This window comes from Lepidochelys olivacea (assembly GCF_965140295.1).
Source record: "Lepidochelys olivacea isolate rLepOli2 genome assembly, chromosome: 3".
Classification (NCBI taxonomy): domain Eukaryota; kingdom Metazoa; phylum Chordata; order Testudines; family Cheloniidae; genus Lepidochelys; species Lepidochelys olivacea.
In genome coordinates this window covers 180,313,069-180,336,222 of record NC_140413.1, presented here as the reverse complement: position 1 = coordinate 180,336,222, position 23,154 = coordinate 180,313,069, and the positions used below count along the sequence as shown (strand labels likewise).

General features: G+C 42.2%; 1 protein-coding gene across 2 annotated transcripts in view; it reads right to left on the bottom strand.

The window, feature by feature from the left end:
* Positions 1–23,154, bottom strand: part of ASB3 (ankyrin repeat and SOCS box containing 3) — a 130,048-nt gene that overhangs the window by 52,679 nt on the left and 54,215 nt on the right. For both annotated transcript variants that reach the window (XM_084623785.1, XM_084623784.1), the window contains 2 exons: positions 21,929–22,140; positions 17,457–17,615 (listed from right to left, as the gene is read on the bottom strand). In XM_084623785.1, coding sequence (XP_084479911.1) covers positions 17,457–17,615; positions 21,929–22,124 — 355 coding nt within the window. In that variant the 5' untranslated portion in view covers positions 22,125–22,140. The remainder of the gene's footprint in view (positions 1–17,456; positions 17,616–21,928; positions 22,141–23,154) is intronic.

Sequence of the window (23,154 nt, the reverse complement as noted above, 5' to 3'; positions counted from 1 at the left end):
GTATACACTGCAGAAGTGCAAGTTGTTATAGCTGTTCAATCATGGTAATTTTTAGGAAGAGCCATTGACTGGTCATTGTGAAGAGCACATTATCATAAAAATATAATTAAAAGATGTCAAATCCCACCGGCAAAAGGGTTCCATAACCTGTAACACTTTTGTGATAAATGAAAGGGTGAGAGGGGGTAGCTCCCTTTTATGGACACGCAGCCAGCCAGTTAGCTATAAAATCCCTCTTGGTAGTTGTTCTCTACTTGCTTTACCTGTAAAGGGTTAAAAAGTCTCCCTACATAGGTAAAAAGAAGGGAGTGGGCATCTGACCAAAAGAGCCAATGGGAAGGCTAGAACTTTTTAAAATTGGGAAAAAAAACTTCCCCTTTGTCTGTTCTGTTGTTGTTCTTGAGAAGCAGACAAAGGACTGGAACTATGTTGTAAGAAGCTTGGAGCCAGGTATGAAAAATCATCTGAATCATACCTAGAAACTACTCACTTGAAACCCCCAGATATGTAAGTAGATCAGGAAATGTCTAGGAAGATGCAATTAGGTTTTTTTTATTATTAGTTCTTTATGGCTTGTGGACTCCTCTGTGCTAACCCCATATACTTTCGTTTTGCTTGTAACCTTTAAGCTGGATCTCAAGAAGGTTATTCTTGATTCTTAATTATTGTAAGTGGGTTTTTTAAATCTAGCAATTGCCTGAGTTTTCAAATGTATTTTCTTTCTTTTTGTTTTTAATAAAATTTACCTTTTTTAGAACAGGATTGGATTTTCTGTCCTAAGAGCTTTGTACACATGTTGTTTAATTAGCTGGTGGCAACAGCTGATTTTGTTTGTTTTCTTTCTCAGATCTTCCGTGGGGTTAGGGGCGTGAAAGGGCTTGAGGGTACCGCACAGGAAGGAATTCCCCGGTGCGCCTTCCTGGGATCTCAAAGGGGTTTTTGCAGTTGGGTGGTGGCAGCATCTACCCATCCAAGGTCAGAGAGAAGCTGTAATCTTGGAAGTTTAATACAAGCCTGGAGTGGCCAATATTAATTTTTAGAATCCTTGCGGGCCCCCACCTTCTGCACTCGAAGTGCCAGAGTGGAGAATCAGCCTTGACAACTTTAATGGCTCGTATTAGTCAACAAAGAATGATGTTTGTGCTGTGGTAACAGCAAATAGACTTGAACAATAGTTTGTCATATCAGAATTGAATTTTTGCTGTTGTTTTTGATCTTAGGTGAGGGAGAAACTTCATCGTCTCAATGGGAATTCAAGCTCTCAGTACAAGTTCACTGGTCAGATTGTTTGTGCTTCACTATGTTGTTGAGGAGCTCCTATTCCCCATGCAATCCCAAGTTTGACTCGACTTAATTAAAGTTTCTCAATGAGTTTAGCTCAACAGTTTATCCATTGTATCTACTTCTCATATGCAGAAATCCCGAAGTGTCAAGGGTTCAGAGTCAGAAATTCTTTGAAAATCATGGAAGGCACAGAATTCATGATTTTGTGAAAGCCATGACAAAAATGAAGACTGTGTAATGTAAGTATATTATACATAGCATGCTGAGAAATGAGTCAAGCAATTTAACTTCACTTGATTGGACAAAGGGGAAGGAAGATACATAATAAATTCTTGAGAATTTGCCTGGACTGCCTGAAACTTTATCAATACCAAACTAACAACAACAGATGACTAAAGGTTAGGAGTCCTGGCAAACTCACTCTAGAGATGGGAACTGCCTCCACCTCTTTCCCTTTGACTTGACCCTGAATTTGGGAACCCATGGTCCTGTCCCAGTACATCATCACAGAGCAACAGAAGGGTCACAAGGACCAATTGCTGATGCATACTAACGTGTAGGCCTCTGCTCCCACATACAGCAACCTCAGATCCTTGTGTGCCTAGCCAACCTATTATCAGCCTCTAATGATTGGCTCTTTTGGAATTCACAAAAGGAACAGTTCCTCACATGTTCACAAATCACACCAAATACATACCCAATCCTCCTATGCTAATTGGTCCTTTAACTGACTCAGTTGCAGGGACTATAAACCTGCCCATGCAATCCATCTAGAAGTTGTGTTGGGGCAACTTAGCCCTGGTCTACACTACGGGGTAGGTCGAATTAAGCCGTGTTAGGTCGATTTTAAAATGAATGCGTCCACACAACCAACCCCGTTCCGTCGACTTAAAGGGCTCTTAAAATCGACTTCTGTACCCTCCCCGGCGAGGGGAGTAGTGCTAAAATCAACCTTGCTGGGTCGAATTTGGGGTAGTGTGGATGCAATTTGATGGTATTGGCCTCCGGGAGCTATCCCAGAGTACTCCAATGTGACCGCTCTGGACAGCACTTTGAACTCAGATGCACTAGCCAGGTACACAGGAAAAGCCCCAGGAAATTTTGAATTTTATTTCTTGTTTGGTCAGCGTGGCGAGCTCAGCAGCACAGGTGACCATTCAGTCCCCCCAGAATCACAAACGAGCTGCAGCATAGACCGAAAGGGAGACACTGGATCTGATTGCTGTATGGGGAGAAGAATCTGTGCAGGCCGAACTCCGATCAAAAAGAAGAAATGCTAATATATATGCCAAAATCGCACAGGGCATGGTAGAGAGAGGCTACAACAGGGACACACAGCAGTGCCACATGAAAATTAAGGAGCTCAGGCAAGCCTACCAAAAGACAAAGGAGCCATATGGTTGCTCCGGGTCAGAGCCCCATAAATGCCACTTCTATGATCAGCTGCATTGCATTCTGGGGGAGGGGGGGACCCTACCACTACCCCACCACTGTCCATGGACACCTGCAAGGGGGGTGTCTCACACAACAGGGAGGAGAATTTTGTGGATGAGGAAGAGAAGGAGCAGAATGTGCAGCAGGCATGCGGTGAATCTGTTCTCCCCAGCAGCCAGGACCTTTTCATCACCCTGGAGCCAATACCCTCCCAAGGCGATAATTTTGATTCACTGTGAAAGAGTCTCCCTTTTGTTCTCAGAAATGTATCATCTTAAATTTTACTCTTCCTTTTTATCCCCGCACAGGTGCAAATGTTTCTATGCTCCCTCTATCATCTCCATCCCTGAGGTTATCGCAGATTACAAGGCGAAAAAAATGCACTCGCAATGACATGTTTTCCAAGCTCATGCAGTCCTCCAGCACTGTTAGGGCACAGCTGAATGCATGGAAGCATTCAGCGACAGAGGCCAGGAAAGCATTAAATGACCGCGATAAGCAGAGGCAGGAGGCGATGCTGAGGGTAATGGAGGAGCAAACAGACATCATGAGGCATCTTGTGGAGCTGCAGGAAAGCCAATAAGAGCACAGACTCCCCGCTGCATCCATTGCACAACTGCCTGCCCTCCTCCTCAAGTTCCATATCCTCCTCACCCAGACACCCAAGAACGCAGAGCAGGAGGCTCCGGGCACCCAGCCACTCCACTCCAGAGGATGGCCCAAGCAACAGAAGGCTGTCATTCAAACAGTTTTGATTTGTAGTGTGGCTACAATAAGCAATGTGGCCTTGTCCTTCCCTCCTCCCGCACCCCACCCCACCCCACCCCACCCGGGCTACCTTCTCAGTTATCTCACTTTTTTTTTAATTATTAAAGAAAGAATGCATAATTTCAAAACAATAATTACTTTATTTCCTGTGCCAGCTGTGATCGAAGTGGGGAGGGTGGCTGGCTTACAGGAAATTAAAATCAACAAAGGGGGTGGGTTTGCAGCAAGGAGAAACACACACAACTGTCTCACCTGTAGCCTGCCAAGTCATGAAACTGGTTTTCAAAGCCTCTCTGATGCACAGCGCACCTACCTGTGCTCTTCTAATCGCCCTGGTGTCTGGTTGCTCAAAATCGGCCGCCAGGTGATTTGCCTCAATCTTCCACCCCGCCATAAACGTCTCCCCCTTACTCTCACAGATATTATGGAGCACACAGCAAGCAGCAATAACAATGGGAATGTTGATTGCACTGAGGTCTAACCTAGTGAGCAAACAGTGCCAGCGAGATTTTAAACGTCCAAAGGCACATTCTACCATTATTCTGCACTTGCTCAGCCTATAGTTGAGCTACTCCTTACTACTGTCCAGGCTGCCTGTGTATGGCTTCATAATCCATAGGAGCAAGGGGTAGGCCGGGTCCCCAAGGATAACTATTAGCATTTCAACATCCCCAATGGTAATTTTCTGGTCTGGGAAGTAAGTCCCTTCCTGCAGCTGCTCGAACAGCCCAGAGTTCCTAAAGATGCGAGCATCATGCACCTTTCCCAGCCATCCCACGTTGATGTCGGTGAAACGTCCCCTGTGATCCACCAGTGCTTACAGCACCATTGAGAAGTACCTCTTGCAGTTTACATACTGGTTGGCAAGGTGGTCCAGTGCCAAGATAGGGATATGCATTCCATCTATCGTCCCACCACAGTTAGGGAACCCCATTGCAGCAAAGCCATCTAGTATGACCTGCACATTTCCCAGAGTCACTACCCTTGATAACAGAATGTCAGCGATTGCACTGGCTACTTGGATCACAGCAATCCCCCCAGTAGATTTGCCCACTTCAAATTGATTCCCAACTGACTGGTAGCAGTCAGGCGTTGCAAGCTTCCACAGGGCGATTGCCACTCGCTTCTCAATTGTCAGGGCAGCTCTCATCTTGGTACTCCTGCAGTTCAGGGAGGGGGAAAGCAACTCACAAAGTTCAAGGAAAGTGGGCTTACGCATGCAAAAGTTTCGCAGCCACTGGGAATCATCCCATACCTGCAACACTGTGCAGTCCCACCAGTCTATGCTTGTTTGCTGGGCCCAGAATCAACGTTCCACTGTATCAACCAGCCCCACTGCCGCCATGATGTCCCAATTGCCACAGCCTGTGCTTTCAGAAACATCTGTGTCCATGTCCTCCTCACAATCGTCCTCGTGCCAGCGTCTCTTAGCCAGGTTCTGCACATACTGCAGGATAATGCGCGAGGTGTTTACAATGCTCACAACAGCAGCGGTGAGCTGAGTGGGCTCCATGCTTGCCGTGCTATGGCATCTGCACGGGTAACCCAGGAAAAAAGGTGAAAAACGATTGTCTACCATTGCTTTCACAGAGGGAGGGAGAGAGGGAGAGGAGACAGACGACATGTACCCAAAACCACTTGCGACAATGTTTTTGCCCTATCAGGCATTGGGAGCTTAACCCAGAATTCCAATGGAGATTGCGGGAACTGTGGGATAGCTACCCACAGTGCACCGCTCCGTGAGTCGATGCTAGCCGCGGTATTGAGGACGCACTCCACCAACTTAATGTGTGCTTAGTGGGGACATACACAATCGACTGTATAAAATCGATTTCTAAAGATCGACTTCTACAAAATCGACCTAATTTCATCATGTAGACATACCCTTAGTGAAGGAAAAACCTGACTGGAACTCATGAATGGATCAAACCAACGCAAACACAGAAACCAAGAACCCAACGCAGATGTACAGCAGTAAACACTATACACAGAACCCAGAGATTAATACACCTTTCCTCTCCCTTGCCTTCCATCATGCAACTGGATATGAATGAGAATTTAACTATTTCATCTGAAAAGCTATAGGTTCTTCTGCCCCTTCTGAAGCTTTGTAAATAAAAAAACAAAGGCTGAAGAATTCTGTGCCCACTCATAAACACTGTTGAAACTTATATTTGTGGGTGGATAGTCACTATGGGATTTTCAAAAGCACCTAAAGAAAATTTAATGGAAGTTGTTCCCCTAACTCCCCCACGTGCTTTTGAAAATTCCACCCTCAGTGGAGAAATGAACAATTTTGAAAATGTCTTTGACAATTAATATTAAAATGTATTTGCTCTTTGTATTTATATCTTTTATCCTCCTAACCCAGCACTGAACCAAAGAAGTATTTTAAAAATAACCCTTCAATTGAACTGCAGATATCATAGCTTTTTAAAATACAACCGTAGTATACAAATAAACTAAAAACTCCATTATACACTAAACAGTGGTTGACTTCTGATAAGTTCAGCCATCTCCAATGTCACAATTTATCATACAATAATGAAACGTATTCCTAAACTGATTTAAATCCCCATACATCTAAAAATGCAGAATGGTATGCTGTACAGTAAAATCTTATGGGGGCAATCTCCTGTCCTGAAAATATCCCTAAATATACTGAGTACAATTCTGCTCCCCTTTATTCAACTGCCACCTTTCTCAGACAACAGATATTTGTCAGTCTCTCAAGTTTAAAAAAAATGATTATGTGATCTAAGAAATATAACAAAGCAAAATTAACTAATACACAAAGAGATTTTGATCACGTCACAAGAACTAAAGCTTCCACATCTCCAATTATCTTGATGCTGTAACTCCTTAATATGTGTAAAGTCTCCCTTTTCTGAACCCCACAGATACCTGTTCTTTATCCAGCACCATATCTCACACATATGAATGTTAAACTGAAAATCTGTCAAAATGTTCAGGTTTTTTCAGTATCAAATAAAAAAGACAACTGAAGAAAATAAAAATGATTTCTCTGTTTAGACCACACAAGCAAACAAAGCATGTCCTGGGGAACACTGTTGAGGAAAATTCTCAGTGAGAATACCCCAAAGAGTACAAAAATCTAAAAAGATGCATTATATTCCAATTTTAAACTACATGAAAAAGAATTTTAAGTCAATATATCAGAAACATTGTCTCATCTACAATGCCAGGTTTTGATAAATATTGCTGAGAAAATACTGTGGTCAGCAAGGCTGTAGTGAGAAGTGCTGTACTGTTTTGCAACAGTTTATCTTAATATTTGTAGAAAATCTATGATTTCTGTGGTGTAGGTACCAATCATTGCGAATTTCATATATGTGCCTTTAGTGTGCTCAGGTTTTATGCATATACGTAATAAGCACATAAAAATATTCAGTACAGAATTCTAGGCACATTCAAGTTTTTGAATAGAGCAAACATCTAATGTGCAGTAGAGGTTACACATACTGACAAATACATATTTTTCTGAAGAAAACATCTACTTTATTTATCATTGTCAAAATGAATCGATTTTTTTTTCTTCAAAAGAACACACCTTAATGAAAGCTATTTTAATCCACTGCAGTATTTTTCTGGTCCTTTGGTTACACTGACATCTGGTGGCACTTAAAGAAAATTCTCAAAACTACAGGTTATTATAAGTTTAGTTATTATTTTATTCAGCTATTTTATGTCATTACCTCAGGTATCTTAATATGAATAGTCAGCACTTCTATTATAAAGGCCCTCTACTCAAGCTTTCATAATCTGCCAGTAAAATCTGCTCTGAGGTGAACCTTGACATACTACCACTTTGTCGAGGAATAATTTTTCCCCTATTTTTTTTCCTATTTTTTAAAACTTTTGGCCACATTTGCATTACATGGGTACCTCAAGAGCTGATAACAGGATACAGGCTCTGGCCTTTCTTGCCTCGGTCATTTGTTACCAGCTGTTCAGTGCTACACATGAAAAATGCAGTACATTTTCTGATGGAAAAATATTCAAAAAAATCAAAGAAATGTAGGGCTGTAAGGGACGTCGAGAAGGCATCAAGTCCAGACCCCTGCACTGTGGCAGGACCAAGTAAACTTAGACAATCCATTTGTCCAACCTGTTTTTAGAAACTTCCAATGATAGGGATTCCATAGCCTACCTTGGAAGCCTATTCCAAACTTAACTATCTTCAGTTAGAAAGTTTTTCTAATATCTATCCTAAATCTCCCTCGCTGCAGATTAAGCCCATTACTTCTTGTCCTACCTTCAGTGGACCTGAAGAACAATTGATCCCCATCTTCTTTATAACAGCCATTGACATATTTGAAGACTTATCTGGTCCCTACTCAGTCTTCCTTTCTTAAGACTAAACATGCCCAATTTTTTTTAACCTCATAGGTCAGGTTTTCTAAACCTTTTATCATTTTTGTTGCTGTCCTCTAGACTCTCTCCAATTTGTCCACATCTTCCTAAAGTGTGGATATAGTACTCGAGCAGAGCGGGACAATTACTTCCCAGGTCTTACATACAACACTCCTGTGAATGTGAACACCCCAGAATGATATTAGTCTTTTTCCAGTTATATTGCCATCCAATTACAACAGGAACTGGCTAGCATTGTTCTGGTAGCCTCAGCAATGAAGGGGAGAAACCGAATGGGAATGGAGACTGAAGTACTCTTTCACACATAAATTAGTTCCCCCCATGCTTTACTATTCATTAGCGATCATCTAACAGCAGAGTTTCTGTGGGCATTTGTAAGTGGGAGTTTGGGATTTTTTCCTCCCCTTTCTTCTTTACTAAGAATAGGGTCTAGAAAGAGGAGATAATGATGGCTCCCCAAGGAGGAGAGGAGAGGAGGGAAAGAAGATGGTTGGATGAAGAAGCTGCAGGATGTTAATCATCCTTCAGGGGATATCTGATGGAAGCTACTTACGCATGAAATGTCATCTGATAGAGCTCATGGCAGAGAAGATTCAAAGATTAGAGATACAGTTAGAGGCAACAATGGCACTCAGACTGGGATTTGAAAGTATGATGCAGGAGAGGAGAGAAGAGGTGATAGAGACAACTCAAGATTTGTGGAAACCTGCCAAACAAAAGGAACTATAGGGCATTCTGCCAGAAGAGGAGGTTGATCCATGGAAGAATATAACCACAAGCACAAGGCAGAAGAGACCAGATAGTGGTGGTGAAATTAAATTGAGTAACAGGTTTGCTGCACTAAGGAATTAGGAGGAGAAAGAGGCAGAAAATGGTGTGGTGAGGAAGAAAAGAATGGAAGCCAGTCCCTGCAAAAAAGAGGAAGAGATTATGGAAATAGACATGGACCAGAGCCTAAGGAAAAATGAGGACAATGTTCAGAAGACTGGTTTCAGAGTAACAGCCGTGTTAGTCTGTATTCGCAAAAAGAAAAGGAGGACTTGTGGCACCTTAGAGACTAACCAATTTATTAGAGCATGAGCTTTCTTGAGCTACAGCTCACTTCCTCAGATGCATATCGTGGAAACTGCAGCAGGCTTTATATATACACAGAGAATATGAAACAATACCTATTCCCACCCCACTGTCCTGCTGGTAATAGCTTATCTAAAGTGATTTCCAGCACAAATCCAGGTTTTCTCACCCTCCACCCCCCCACACAAATTCACTCTCCTGCTGGTGATAGCCCATCCAAAGTGACAACTCTTTACACAATGTGCATGACAATCAAGCTGGGCTATTTCCTGCATAAATCCAGGTTCTCACATCCCCCCCACCCCCATACACACACAAACTCACTCTCCTGCTGGTAATAGCTCATCCAAACATATATCACATTGGTGGATGTGCAGGTGAACGAGCCTCTGATAGTGTGGCTGATGTTATTAGGCCCTGTGATGGTGTCCCCTGAATAGATATGTGGGCACAGTTGGCAACGGGCTTTGTTGCAAGGATAAGTTCCTGGGTTAGTGGTTCTGTTGTGTGGTATGTGGTTGTTGGTGAGTATTTGCTTCAGGTTGCGGGGCTGTCTGTTGCAAGGTAGCCTGTTTCCTCTTGTTTTTTCCTACCCCCCCCCCAGATGTTCTGGTTTAACTTGGATTTTAACTTGAAGAGTGGTCAGTTTGGATGAGCTATTACCAGCAGGAGAGTGAGTTTGTGTGTGTATGGGGGTGGGGGGGATGTGAGAACCTGGATTTATGCAGGAAATAGCCCAGCTTGATTGTCATGCACATTGTGTAAAGAGTTGTCACTTTGGATGGGCTATCACCAGCAGGAGAGTGAATTTGTGTGGGGGGGTGGAGGGTGAGAAAACCTGGATTTGTGCTGGAAATCACTTTAGATAAGCTATTACCAGCAGGACAGTGGGGTGGGAATAGGTATTGTTTCATATTCTCTGTGTATATATAAAGCCTGCTGCAGTTTCCACGATATGCATCTGAGGAAGTGAGCTGTAGCTCACGAAAGCTCATGCTCTAATAAATTGGTTAGTCTCTAAGGTGCCACAAGTCCTCCTTTTCTTTTTGTTCAGAAGACTGTGAGAGAGGACATAAAACAGATTCATACCAACACCAGGAAGAGACAGGTCTATGTGATTGCGGCCTCCATATTCAGAAGAATGGCCTGTCACCAGAACAGATCCAGAGAACGTAAGAATGTACTGTCTGCCAGGAGCAAAGATATGAGATGTGGACATAAGGCTACAGAGGATCCCGAAGGAAGTGGGGAAAAATCCACTGACTGTGCTACCTGTCAGGACAAAAGATACCTTCTAGATTCCCAATGGAATGGATCAAGGATGCCTATGCTCAGCTGGGTGAGATACTTAAAGAAATGGAAGCTCAGGTGATTTTCAGTGGAATACTTCTGGTCCCTAGAGAATGTGGATGACGGCGAGATGCGATAATGAAGATCAATAGATGGCTCAAAGATGGTGCTATGAGAAAGGTTCATCATACAATAATGAAACGTATTCCTAAACTGATTTAAATCCCCATATATCTAAAAATGCAGAATGGTATGCTGTACAGTATACTGTACAGCCACTGGGAGGCATTTTTGGAAAGAAGACATTTCAACTAATGGGCTCCACTTTGTAACCTGGGGTATTAATCTTCTGGATCAAGGCTGGCATGACTGATAAGAAGAGATTCAAATTAGGAGATGAGGGGAGATGGTTGGGAAAGAGGCTTCAACACCAGGCTTCAATACACAAGAAGAAGAAAAAATCAGCTAAATGAAGATTAGTTAGGGATAATGGAATATTACAAACCAGAAAACTGGGTGTTGTCTTAGGGAAGCATTTGAAATACTTGTACGCAAATGCAAGGAATCTGGGCAACAAAATGGAGAAATTTGAACTCCTGGTACAGGAGGTCAAACGAGAAATTTTAGGGATTACAGAAATATGGTGAAATAGCATTCATGACTGCAATACAGGCATTGAAGGGTATGCACTGTTTAGGAGAGATAGGAATAAAAGTAAAGTTAATGGGGGTAGAGATGTACATTAACAAAGCAGTAAACTGTAAAGAAATAGAAAGTTGTAGTATGGACAAAACAGAATCTGTTGGGTCAAAATCACTTTGGGGAAGGATTGTAAAAGAGGTTCTTGTTGGGAGAGTGCTACAGGGCCCCAGGATCAGACTCAGATGTGGATAGTGATCTCTTTAATATTCATATTATTAGAGAGAGAAATACTTCTGGAAATTGTGTCATAATGGGAGACTAACTTACTGCATAAAGACTGGGAAATAAATGCTACTAATACTGGTAGGACCCAGTTATTCTTGGGTGTGATAATGAGTTTCTTCATCAAATTGTCACTGAATCAACAAGAGGTGATGCACTTTTAGACATGGTTTTAGTAAGTAGCAAGGATATCATAGAAGAGCTGATTGTAGAAAATAACCTTGAATCGAGAGACCATTAAATGGAAGGGTAATCAAAACCAGGTCGTCAAGGATGATTTTTTTATTTCAAAAGGACAGGCTTTGGGAAATTAAAGGAATTAGTTAAAGAAGTCAGCTGGACTGAGGAGCATATGTACTTAAATGAGGAGGAAGCTTTGAACTTCTTCAGCTATATAAAAACTATCTGAAATTTGCATCCTAAGAAGGGGGGAAAGTTTATAGGGAAAGGTTTCAGAGTAGCAGCCATGTTAGTCTGTATTCACAAAAAGAAAAGGAGGACTTGTGGCACCTTAGAGACTAACCAATTTATTTGAGCATAAGCATTCGATGAAGTGAGTTGTAGTCTCTAAGGTGCCACAAGTACTCCTTTTCTTTTATAGGGAAAGACTCCAGACCCAGCTGGATGAATAATCACCTTGACCAAGGTAATTAGGAGTAAGTAAACAGCGTATAGGAAATGGAAAAAGGGGTTGATCAGCAGAGAAAACTATATTGTGGAAGTTAGAAAATGTAGGAATAAAGTGAGAATTGCTACAAGTCAAGCTGAATTAGGTTTTACCAAGGAAACTTAAATAAATAATAAAGAGGTTTTTTAGTTATATAAATAAATAGAGTATAAGGAAGGATGAGGTTGGGCTACTATGCAGCGTAATAAACAGCTGCAGGTTTAAAACAAACGAAAGGAAGTACTTCATCACACAACGCTCAGTCGACCTGTGAAACTCGTTGCCAGGGAATGTTTTGTAAAGGCCAAAAATCTAATGGCGTTCAACAAAGAATTAGATAAGTTCAGGGAGGATAGGCCCATCAGCAACTATTAGCCAAGATAGTCTGGGATGCAGTCCCACTGTCATAAACATAAAGGGAAGGGTAAACCCCTTTGAAATCCCTCCTGGCCAGGGGAAAGCTCCTCTCACCTGTAAAGGGTTAAGAAGCTAAAGGTAACCTCGCTGGCACCTGACCAAAATGACCAATGAGGAGACAAGATACTTTCAAAAGCTGGGAGAAGGGAGAGAAACAAAGAGTCTGTGGGTCTGTCTATATTCTGTCTTTGCCGGGGATAGACCAGGAATGGAGTCTTAGAATTTTTAGTAAGTAATCTAGCTAGGTACGTGTTAGATTATGATTTCTTTAAATGGCTGAGAAAAGAACTGTGCTGAATAGAATAACTATTTCTGTCTGTGTATCTTTTTTGTAACTTAAGGTTTTGCCTAGAGGGGTTCTCTATGTTTTGAATCTAATTACCCTGTAAGGTATCTACCATCCTGATTTTACAGGGGGGATTTCTTTATTTCTATTTACTTCTATTTTTATTAAAAGTCTTCTTGTAAGAAAACTGAATGCTTTTTCATTGTTCTCAGATCCAAGGGTTTGGGTCTGTGGTCACCTATGCAAATTGGTGAGGCTTTTTATCCAACATTTCCCAGGAAAGGGGGGGTGCAAGTGTTGGGAGGATTGTTCATTGTTCTTAAGATCCAAGGGTCTGGGTCTGTAGTCACCTAGGCAAATTGGTGAGGCTTTTTACCAAACCTTGTCCAGGAAGTGGGGTGCAAGGTTTTGGGAAGTATTTTGGGGGGAAAGACGCGTCCAAACAGCTCTTCCCCAGTAACCAGTATTAGTTTGGTGGTGGTAGCAGCCAATTCAAGGACAAAGGGTGGAATATTTTGTACCTTGGGGAAGTTTTGACCTAAGCTGGTAAAGATAAGCTTAGGAGGTTTTTCATGCAGGTCCCCACATCTGTACCCTGGAGTTCAGAGTGGGGGAGGAACCTTGACACCCTCACTCTGGGTGTCCTTAGCCTCTGATTGCCAGAGGCTAGGAGTGGATGACCGTGGATGGATCACTCAGTGATTGCCTGTTCTGTTCATTTCCTCTGGGGCACCTGGCATTAGCCACTCTCAGAAGACAGGGTACTGGGCTAGATGGACCACTGGACCATTTTACATGTCAGTATGAGACCATAAGAATGGCCATACTGGGTCAGACCAAAGGTCCATCTAGCTCAGCATCCTGTCTTCCAACAGTGGCCAATGCCAGGTGCCCCAGAGGGTATGAACAGAACAGGTAATCATCAACTGATCCATTCCCTGAGCAAGTATGAAGTTACTTAAACATATTATATAACTGTATATTTTCCAAAAAGAAAAGGAGTACTTGTGGCACCTTAGAGACTAACCAATTTATTTGAGCGTAAGCTTTCGTGAGCTACTGTAGCTCATGAAAGCTTACGCTCAAATAAATTGGTTAGTCTCTAAGGTGCCACAAGTACTCCTTTTCTTTTTGTGAATACAGACTAACACGGCTGTTACTCTGAAACCTTTATATTTTCCTCAGTTCAATACAAGTACTCACTTGCCAGACAATATTGTGTTTGTTAAGTTCTAATGATGTTATTGTAATCACTTCTCCATTTGCATGTATTCTTAAGAAATGCCTCAGAATACTAAATTATTTTTCTAATTAGTATGCTAATAATATAACCGAACGTACACAGGTTGTAACAGGGATGAAAAGCCTCAGCTTTCTGACAAGTTTAAAAACCTGGTTTCAGAATCAACTAAGAGGCAATAAGGCTTTTAACTTATCCAACTCTAATAACTGGCCATAAAACAACAAATCAGACTTTAGAGGTCCTATTATGGCAAATGTCCTGTAATTCAAGTTACAGCCATTTTATCAGAGAAGAGAATTTGAGCATAGCGATAACTGATGCTGACTCACAAGTGATGAACAAACTTAACTCTTGTTAAATTATGGATGTACAACAAACCTGAAAAATATTCATCCTCCAAATCCAGTGAGAATTTACAATTCAGTGCATTGGCAATTTTTTACCCAAGAAGACCACTAAAACACTCTACAGGCTTACAAAGTCAGAAATAATCTTTAACATTTCAAAACACAGGAGCAAACCAATCATTTAACAAGAGTAAATGTCTATTTTTTCTGTGGTACTGACACTGCACATTGTTTACTAAAACCATAACCATCCACCAGTAAGTGCCAATTGAAAAAGAAAAAAAATTTACTCCCTTCAGTATGTGAACAGTTTGATTCTCTTACAAATACTGAGAGAATTTATATGTATAACTACTTTCAAGAGATAATGAAATTTCCCTACAAGGGTGCATCATTTGAAGAATGGAACTCACAATTAACACAAGCAAAATAAAGAAATCAATGACATACAGAAAAGCAAAACAACAAAAGATGGCAGGAAAAAATAAGTATGAATAGATTATCGCTTCTTGCAAATGTCAGATCTTCCACAATTTTCAATACTGATGAAAGTAGGCAAAAAAGAATCTCTGATTCAGTGGAAAACATATCCCAGACTGATTGAGGAATATAAATAAAACAAATATCTTCACGAAAAATAATTACAGTAACTCCTCACTTAACGTTGTAGTTATGTTCCTGAAAAATGCAACTTCAAGCGAATCCAATTTCCCCATAAGAATTAATGTAAATGGGGGGGGTTAGGTTTCAAAGAATTTTTTTTTTTGCCAGACAGAAGACTACATATGTGTATATAATATATACACATACACGCACGCACACACAGAGTCAGTATAAGTTTTAAACAAACAATTTAATACTGTACACAGCAATGACGACTGTGAAGCTTGGTTGAGGTGGTGGAGTCAGAGGGTGGGATATTTCCCAGGGAATGCCTTACTGCTAAATGATGAACTAGCAATTGGCTGAGCCCTCAAGGGTTAACTCGTTGTTAATGTAGCCTCACACTCTACAAGGCAGCAGGAATGGAGGGAAGGGAGACAGCATGGCAGACAGAGATAGAGACACACACCCTGTGTGTGAGAGAGAGAGAAGCGCATTTCCCCTTTAAGTACGCTGACACCACTCGTAAGTACACTACCTTGTTAAGTTAATCAGCAAAGCTGAGACCTCCGCTGCTGCCAGGAAACTCCCTCTGTCCTAAGCCCTGTCATATGTGTCCCCCTGCTCTATGGAGATGGAGTAAGTGGGGTGCAGGAGCAGGGGGACACCCTGACATTAGCCCCCCTCTCTTCCCCCCCCCCAGCAAGCAGCTCCAAGGCAGAGGGCAAGAGCAGCACATGGCGAGGGGGGAACAGGGGGGGGACAGCTGAACTGCCAGCAATTGATACCCTGCTGGGCGGCTGCTGCACAGGGAACTTAGGGGAGCGGGGAGCTGATGAGGGGCTGCCGGTCCATGCTGATTCCAAGCCCCCACCAGCGAGATGCAATGGGATGCTCTCCCTGCAAGCAGTGGACAAAGCAGGCGGCTGCCAAACGACGTTATAAGGGAGCACTGCACGACTTTAAACGAGCATGTTTCCTAATTGATCCGCAACGTAACAATGAAACAACATTAACCGGGACGACTTTAAGTGAGGAGTTACTGTAGTAACAGTTGCTCAAGTTCATATTCCACCAACGCAAACATGAAAAGCCAGGAAATCCCACGTTAATGGTCTGATCCTGTTCCCAACTTCAATGGTGCAGGATCTAGCCCTGACACTTCAACTATCCCTTGCAATTTATAGTCATGATTTCACCTTTTCCATGTTGCCACACCCACATCAGAGCATACGTGCCTCCATCCTCCACTTCCACACAAAACATGCAACTTTTAACTGCAACCATGCTGAATGGTTTAAAATGGATGATGTACAATTGTTCAGAATATTGAATTGGTGTTTGTGGAAGCAGCTGGTTAGTGTGTATAACAATGGAGTTTTTTTTAATTGAGAGCTATATTTAAGTGTTGTGTTACAGTATGGTAAATGGAAAGAATTGTTTTAAGTGGAAATAGTCTGTAATAGTGTTTATCATTTTGGGAAGTTTCCATTTGTAATAATTCTAATTGTTTTATTTAGCTGATGTAAGTGAAGAAGTATGGAATGTTATGTTTTTTCAATAGCTGGTGTTTGTGGTCAGAGTTAAGGTTGCATGTTCCATGTGGAGACTGAAGAGGCATGTGAGTTGTGAAGAATGTAAGTAATAACGTAATCTAAAGAGGGCGAAATCATGGTTGCAGATTGCAAGGAATGGCTGAAGACCCCTTCCTTAGGGATGGGCTTTTTCCTAAATTTAGAAATATCAAGATTATCAAGCTCTCTCTTCTGTGTTTTTCTGCAGGACTCTGCGGCAGACTGGAACAGGAACAGCTCTCACCTGAAGAAGCAAATTTGCAGAACCTTTCACAAAGAGAAATATTTCCTCCCAATTACTTATCAAACATTTGAGTTAGGTAGTGTCAAAATAAAATAAAATATGTTTTTCAAAGGGCTGACTAAAAATCCATTCCCCTGTCAGTTGCTCAAGTTTTGCTCTCCTACTCCTATGAGCTCATAAATTTTACTAGTCCTCTAGTCATCTGGCTTTGTGTATGGTATGGATTTTTTTTTTAGCAAAAATGTCCTGCCATTGCTAACGCCACAACTAATATTGACAGTAGGAGCACTATCATAGACAAGGCTCCCACAGCCACTGACTCTTTAATACCATGTTGTCCAACTCAGCTTATGAAAGATCTAATCAATAGATTGTTTAAAAATGCTGGCAGCTGTAAGGATTTTGGCTTGGAGCTGCACTGAAGTTAACAATTTAAAGACAGGAAATTTTTGCCAACAACCCGAGCATAATCCAGAAATATCGGTATGCTAATAGTATAAACAAACATGCACACGTCTTCTAGGACTAAGAGTGGACAGACCTGAATTTCTAATGTAAGAGTAGGCAGGAATAAAACAAAACAAAGAAGACTTACATTTAAAAGTCATACAACTTCCAGTCCTTGTTTATATTTCAAAGAAACAAAAAAGAGATCAAATAAAAAGTTTTCCACTTTGTGGGTTCCCTTTAAAAACATTGTTTGAAGCAGATGCATTGAGATAGAAAAAGAGAAAAATTAAAGAAGTTTTCAGCAATGTTTGCATCTCAGAACCAAAGGCACACCACTATACAGGCCACAAAAAAATATGAAACTTGGGGGACAATGAAAGAATTGTGGGGTAATACCATGACTTTTTCGTACATATCCAGCATTGTCTGATTTTAAAAAATATATATATACATCACCTAGGAATAGTGGAGTAGTTTCTTCATAAGTAACGTCATTAGTCTCAGCTCCTGCCTCCAAGAGAACATTGACGCTTTCCAAACATCCATGATTTGCAGAAAGATGTAATGCACATGTACCCTCAAATGTCTTTGATTTTATGTAGTTATCAGATGGAGCTAAGAATAAGGAGAATTAAAAAAGATTTTCTAACATGAAATTCTAAAAAGGACAGTCACTTACCTTACAGGATTCCTGTGCCTTGAATCCTCTCATAACCCCCACCCAAGGGCACAAGGGGTGAAGCAGACTCAACCATCCCTTACTTCCTTCACCAAAACACAATCCAGACACAATCCAGTTGGTATATGACACCGTGGTAGCAGAGAACAAGAGTAGGTTGTAGAATCCATGTAGAATCAATGCAGACAATACCTCTCTAGAACTACAGTTATTGTAAGGTAAGTAACTGTTTCTTCTCTGAGTGACTGTCCACATGGATTTGACTTCTGATGACTAGCAAGACCTCATAGTCAGGAGGTTGGTATTAGAAGTCCTATTTAAATAATGACTACAGGACAGCTTGGCCAAGGCAGGCATCAGATTTTTGAGGTTTCAATTAAGGAATAGTGTTGGCTGAAAGTGTAAACTGCATCCCACATAGCTGCCCTGAAAATATAAGAAAAAGGTTCCTTTCCAAAGAAGCTGCAGAAGCTGCCTGAGCCCTGGTGGAATTGATTCTAACTAGCATGGGTGGATCTAAACCACCTATCCCTCAGCATGATTTAATACAGTCTAGGCCAGGGGATCTCAGCCTTTTTTGAATCAGCCCTCCCTCCCCTCAGCTTTATTTTTTTTAAAACTTGGGAGTCTTTCATCACCCTCATTTATAAAGTGGGATGTTCCAATGTAATCTAGGTGGAACTGGGGCCATTAATACATTGATCTCAGTAAAGGAATCAGTCCTTTGATTCTGCTGTCTAACCGTGCACAGGCTAGGAAACCTTTTAAAAGCACATACATCTAAATATCTGCGAAGTTTCTGGGCAGTAATTCTCAGTTTCAGCATCAGAGTGCGGGTGGGCACTGCGACCTTCTGTGCCAAGTCACAATGCCATCAGATGGAGGGACAGCCAGGCCGAATTTGGGTGAGTGGCATTGGAACCCAGGAGGTTAGTGGGAAAGCTCACTGGTCCCTCTAGAAAGTTTGACACAAACACTGCCGTACTGATCTAAACTAATGTTTCTCAATGACCGGTCTGTGGACCAGCGCCAGTCCCTAAGATCCCTCTGACACAGCAATCCAGTCCCTGGTATCAAAAAGGTTGAGAAACACTGATCTAGACAATCTTTAGATAGATATTGTCTGTCTTTTCACCCTATCTGCAAATGCTACAAACAGCCTGGCGAATTCTTGAAGGGTCTTTTCTGTTGAAGTAATATAAGAGAGCACTAACCACATTAAGGGGTGCAGTTTGGCTTCCCCTTGGTTTGAGTGAGGCTTGGGAAAGACAAGCAGCAGGTGAATCACATAATTTAAATGATAATCTGAGACAACTTTTGGTAAGAACTTAGGGTGAGTCACTGTCTTTATGTAACAATGTAAGGAAGCAAAAAGAAAAGGAGTACTTGTGGCACCTTAGAGACTAACCAATTGATTTGAGCATAAGCTTTCGTGAGCTACAGCTCACTTCATCGGATGCATCAGAAGTGAGCTGTAGCTCACGAAAGCTTATGCTCAAATCAATTGGTTAGTCTCTAAGGTGCCACAAGTACTCCTTTTCTTTTTGCGAATACAGACTAACACAGCTGTTACTCTGAAATCAATGTAAGGAAGGCTACCCATGAGGGCCTGAATTTCCCGTACCCTTTGAGCTGATGTATAACAACTAAAGAGGCAGTTTTAATAGATAAATGGTATGAAAAGCAAGCAGCTCAGGGCTAAAAAGGGGTCCCCATTAAACTAACTAAAATTATACTGAGGTTCCAGGAAGGAGGGAGCTCCCAGACTGGAGGAAACATGAGTGAGGTCCTTGAAGAATCTAGCAACAGTAGGGTGGGAAACAGTAGTGTGTGACCCTGAATGAGAGGATGATGAGCTGATTTTGCTATTAATTGTACCCTTATGCAGCTGATGTATAGCCCTGAATGCTTTAGGGATAGCAGATAGTCCTGAACCATGGGAATCAAGGCTCCTAAGAGAGTCAGGTGGAGTTCTGCTGCCCAAATACCTCTTCCATTTAGTTCATAGGTCAGCCTAGCAAGTCTTTTCTGCTATGCACAAGGCCCTTCATTTTTGGTATTTACCATTTTTACCAAAAATTCCCGGGTTTTACAAAAGTTATTAGGTTTTTACCAGTTTTCACACTAATTCTGAACCACAAAAGTACATGAGAATACTGATTATGTTTAAAAAAATCCCAATATATTATACTAGGTAGATGTGTTTATGTTACTAATAAATTAGTCTAAATGTAAATGTAAGACTATTAAAGTAAGGCAACGTAGTGGAAGGTACACATGCACATGTGTGTATGTGTATTTCTAGGGTGACCAGATAGCAAGTGTGAAAAATCAGGATGGGGAAGCAATGGGGGGGGGGGCGGGTAATAGATTCCCTTTATAAGACAAAGCCCCAAGTATTGGGACAGTCCCAATAATATTGGTACATCTGGTCACCCTATGGATGTCAGTGCTTGAGTCTTAAAAATAGGAAGTGCTGGAACTCCCCAGACCCTGCTCCAAAAGGAAAGATGGCAGATAGGTCAGGCAATCCCCTGGACTTGACTCCCAATTCTGAAGTTACCGAGCTGTCATCTCTCTTTCCAGAACAGGGAACTGGGTCAGAAGTACTCTTATACTTTTCTCTGTTTGTTTGGGGGTTTTTTTCTGTCTTCCCATTCCCCCAGTATTAACCCTGATATTTGCATCCAGAAAACTGTTGAAATTAATTTTTTACACCCATTTTCACCTGTTCTTTAGTTTTTGTAATAAAGATCAATACATTCCCTGAAAATGAGGGCCTTGGCTATGCACCAATATGTTCTGGACTTCAGCTGAACAGCTTCTTCCAATGGTAGTTAACCAGACAGCATCCACACTATCAAATGTAATGATGCTGGGCTCAGATGTAAGATCTGACCTCTATTCTGGGAGCTCACATCAGGTAGGACAGTTAGTGTTACTGGGGACTGACAGGCTCATTAGGTCGAAATAACAAAGTTGCCTGTAGCCCAAGTTAGGCCTAGTATGATCATTAATGCTGTACATGTACACCAGAGTCCATGACAGAGGGGGCAAACTACGGCCCGCGGGACCATCCTGCCCGGCCCTTGAGCTTCCGGCCGAGGAGGCTAGTCCCTGGCCCTGCTGTCTCCCTTCCCCTGCAGCCTCAGCTCGCCATGCCACCGTGCTCTGGGTAGCAGGGCTGCGAGCTCCTGCTGGGGGTGTAGTGTATTAAATTGCTCCCCAGGACTGGCAGCCCTAAGTAGTACACTGTATGTAGCACATTCTTACGGGGAGCAATTTAATACACTACACCCAGGTAGGGAAGGCTGTGCCTCCTCACAGTCTGGCCCCCACCACCTATTCGCCCCCTCCCACTTCCCGCCCCGACTGTGCCCCTCAGAACCCCCGACCCTGACTGCTGTGTTCAAAGACTAAGCCAAAGCCCCACCTGCTCCTTGTCCCCGAACTGCCGCCCCCGGGACCCCCCCCAACTGCCCCCCCGGGACCCCACCTCCTAACCAATCCCCCCCTGCTCCCGGCCCCGACCCCTATCCACACCCCACTCCCTGGGACTCCCATGCCTACCCAACCACCCCTGTTCCCTGTCCCCTGACTGCCCCCCCCCAGGACTCCCTGCCCCTAATCCAACCTTGTGCTGCTCAGAGCACCAGGACTGGCAGCTGTAAGTAGCACATTCCTATGGGGAGCAATTTAATACCATTTCAGAACCCCGGTGTGGCCTTCAGGCCAAAAAGTTTGCCCATCCCTGGTCCATGAGATAAGGAAAGCCTGGGCTCTAAACCCCACTTGAATAGAATGTTTGGCATTTCCTGTTCCATCTGAGCTCTACTCAGACAACCTTAAATTTGGCATTTCCTAATTTATGAGTGCTTGACTTTGCAACCTAAATAACATTCTTTTAACATGATTTTTGTATGTAATATAATAAGATAATTACTACTTCAGCACTGCAAACTCCACTTGGGATCTCAGAATTCGCTCAGCAGTGCTTAACAGTAGAGAAAAAAAAAATTTCCAGAAAAGTAAGAATATATATTTCAAAGACACCCACAGAGTATTCCTACCCTTGAGCAGAAAGGTGCCATTTTCATCATTTTTTTTTCTCACCCTAACCACATTTAAATTCACAAAAGAAATCAGAAAGTGAATGAGGTTGGTTTATCTTATGTTACAGTATATTCTAGGAGAAGTGAACAGGGAAAATAAAAATAACTTGCCTCATCTTGAATCAAGTTTTCCTTACCTGCATTAATTAACAGCTTCAGACATTCACTGGAGTTGTGAAATGCTGCTTCGTGGATTGGCATCCACCCTCTGTTATCAGGAACATCAACGCTGTATCCCTGCTTAATTAGCTTCCTCAAATTTTTGACATTTCCTTCTCTAGCTGCAAGTCCAACACTGGAGCATCTGTCTGAATAGGCCTCTGTGAAATCCATCCTTCCACAGCTCTCTCTGAGAATAGAGGGCAAAAAAGTTACTATTAGTCCAGCAAGTCTATAATTACAACAGACAACATATTCTTAAAATCCGAGCCAAGATTGTCAGGCCGGCCCAGTTTAATTCATCTAATGGGGACTCCCTTTTGGGTTAATTTTAGGCAGTATTTACACTATTGCCATCCTGTGAGGTAAAATTTTGCTTTGTATTTTAGTGACATTTAAAGTCTCTCTTCAAATTGTTTTGAAACTGATGTATCCTGACACCATCCCTAGATAATACGTATTTTGCACTTATCTTTGAATAAAGATACCAGTTCTCAAGTGCTTTACAAATTACTATTTTTGAACACTCAAGACATACTTCATATTAACAAGTAAAGACACAGTCCTTGGGCAAAAAGAATCTACAAACCTTTGGCCTGATCCTGCAATTAGAGGTGCACAGACAGACCATTCTACCCATGTAGCACCTTACAGATTTCAGTCAGGCTCTGCATGAATCTGATTGCAGAATCAAGGCAGATATACAGACATGAAACAGGTGATACAGGGAAAATAGGTGAGGGTAAGGCAGGATGGTCAAGTGGCTAGGGTGCTAGCCTAAGGCCAGGTCTACACTACCCGCCGGATTGGCGGGTAGCGATCGATCTATCGAGGGTCGATTTATCGCGTCTAGTCTAGACACGATAAATCGATCTCCTGATAAATTGATCTCCGAGCACTCTCCCGTCGACTCTTGTACTCCACCACTATGAGAGGCACAAGCTGAGTCGAGGGGGGAGTGGCAGCAGTCGACTCACCACCGTGAAGACGCCGCGGTAAGTAGATCTAAGTACGTTGACTTCAGCTACGCTATTCTCGTAGCTGAAGTTGCGTATCTTAGATCCATCCCCCCAGTGTAGACCAAGCTTTAGACTTCAAAAAATGAGATTCAATTCCCTGCTCTGCCACAGACCTCCCATGTGACCTAGGGCAAATCATTTAGGGCTTGTCTTCAGTGCGGGCTAAATCTGGCTGCTGTGATCGA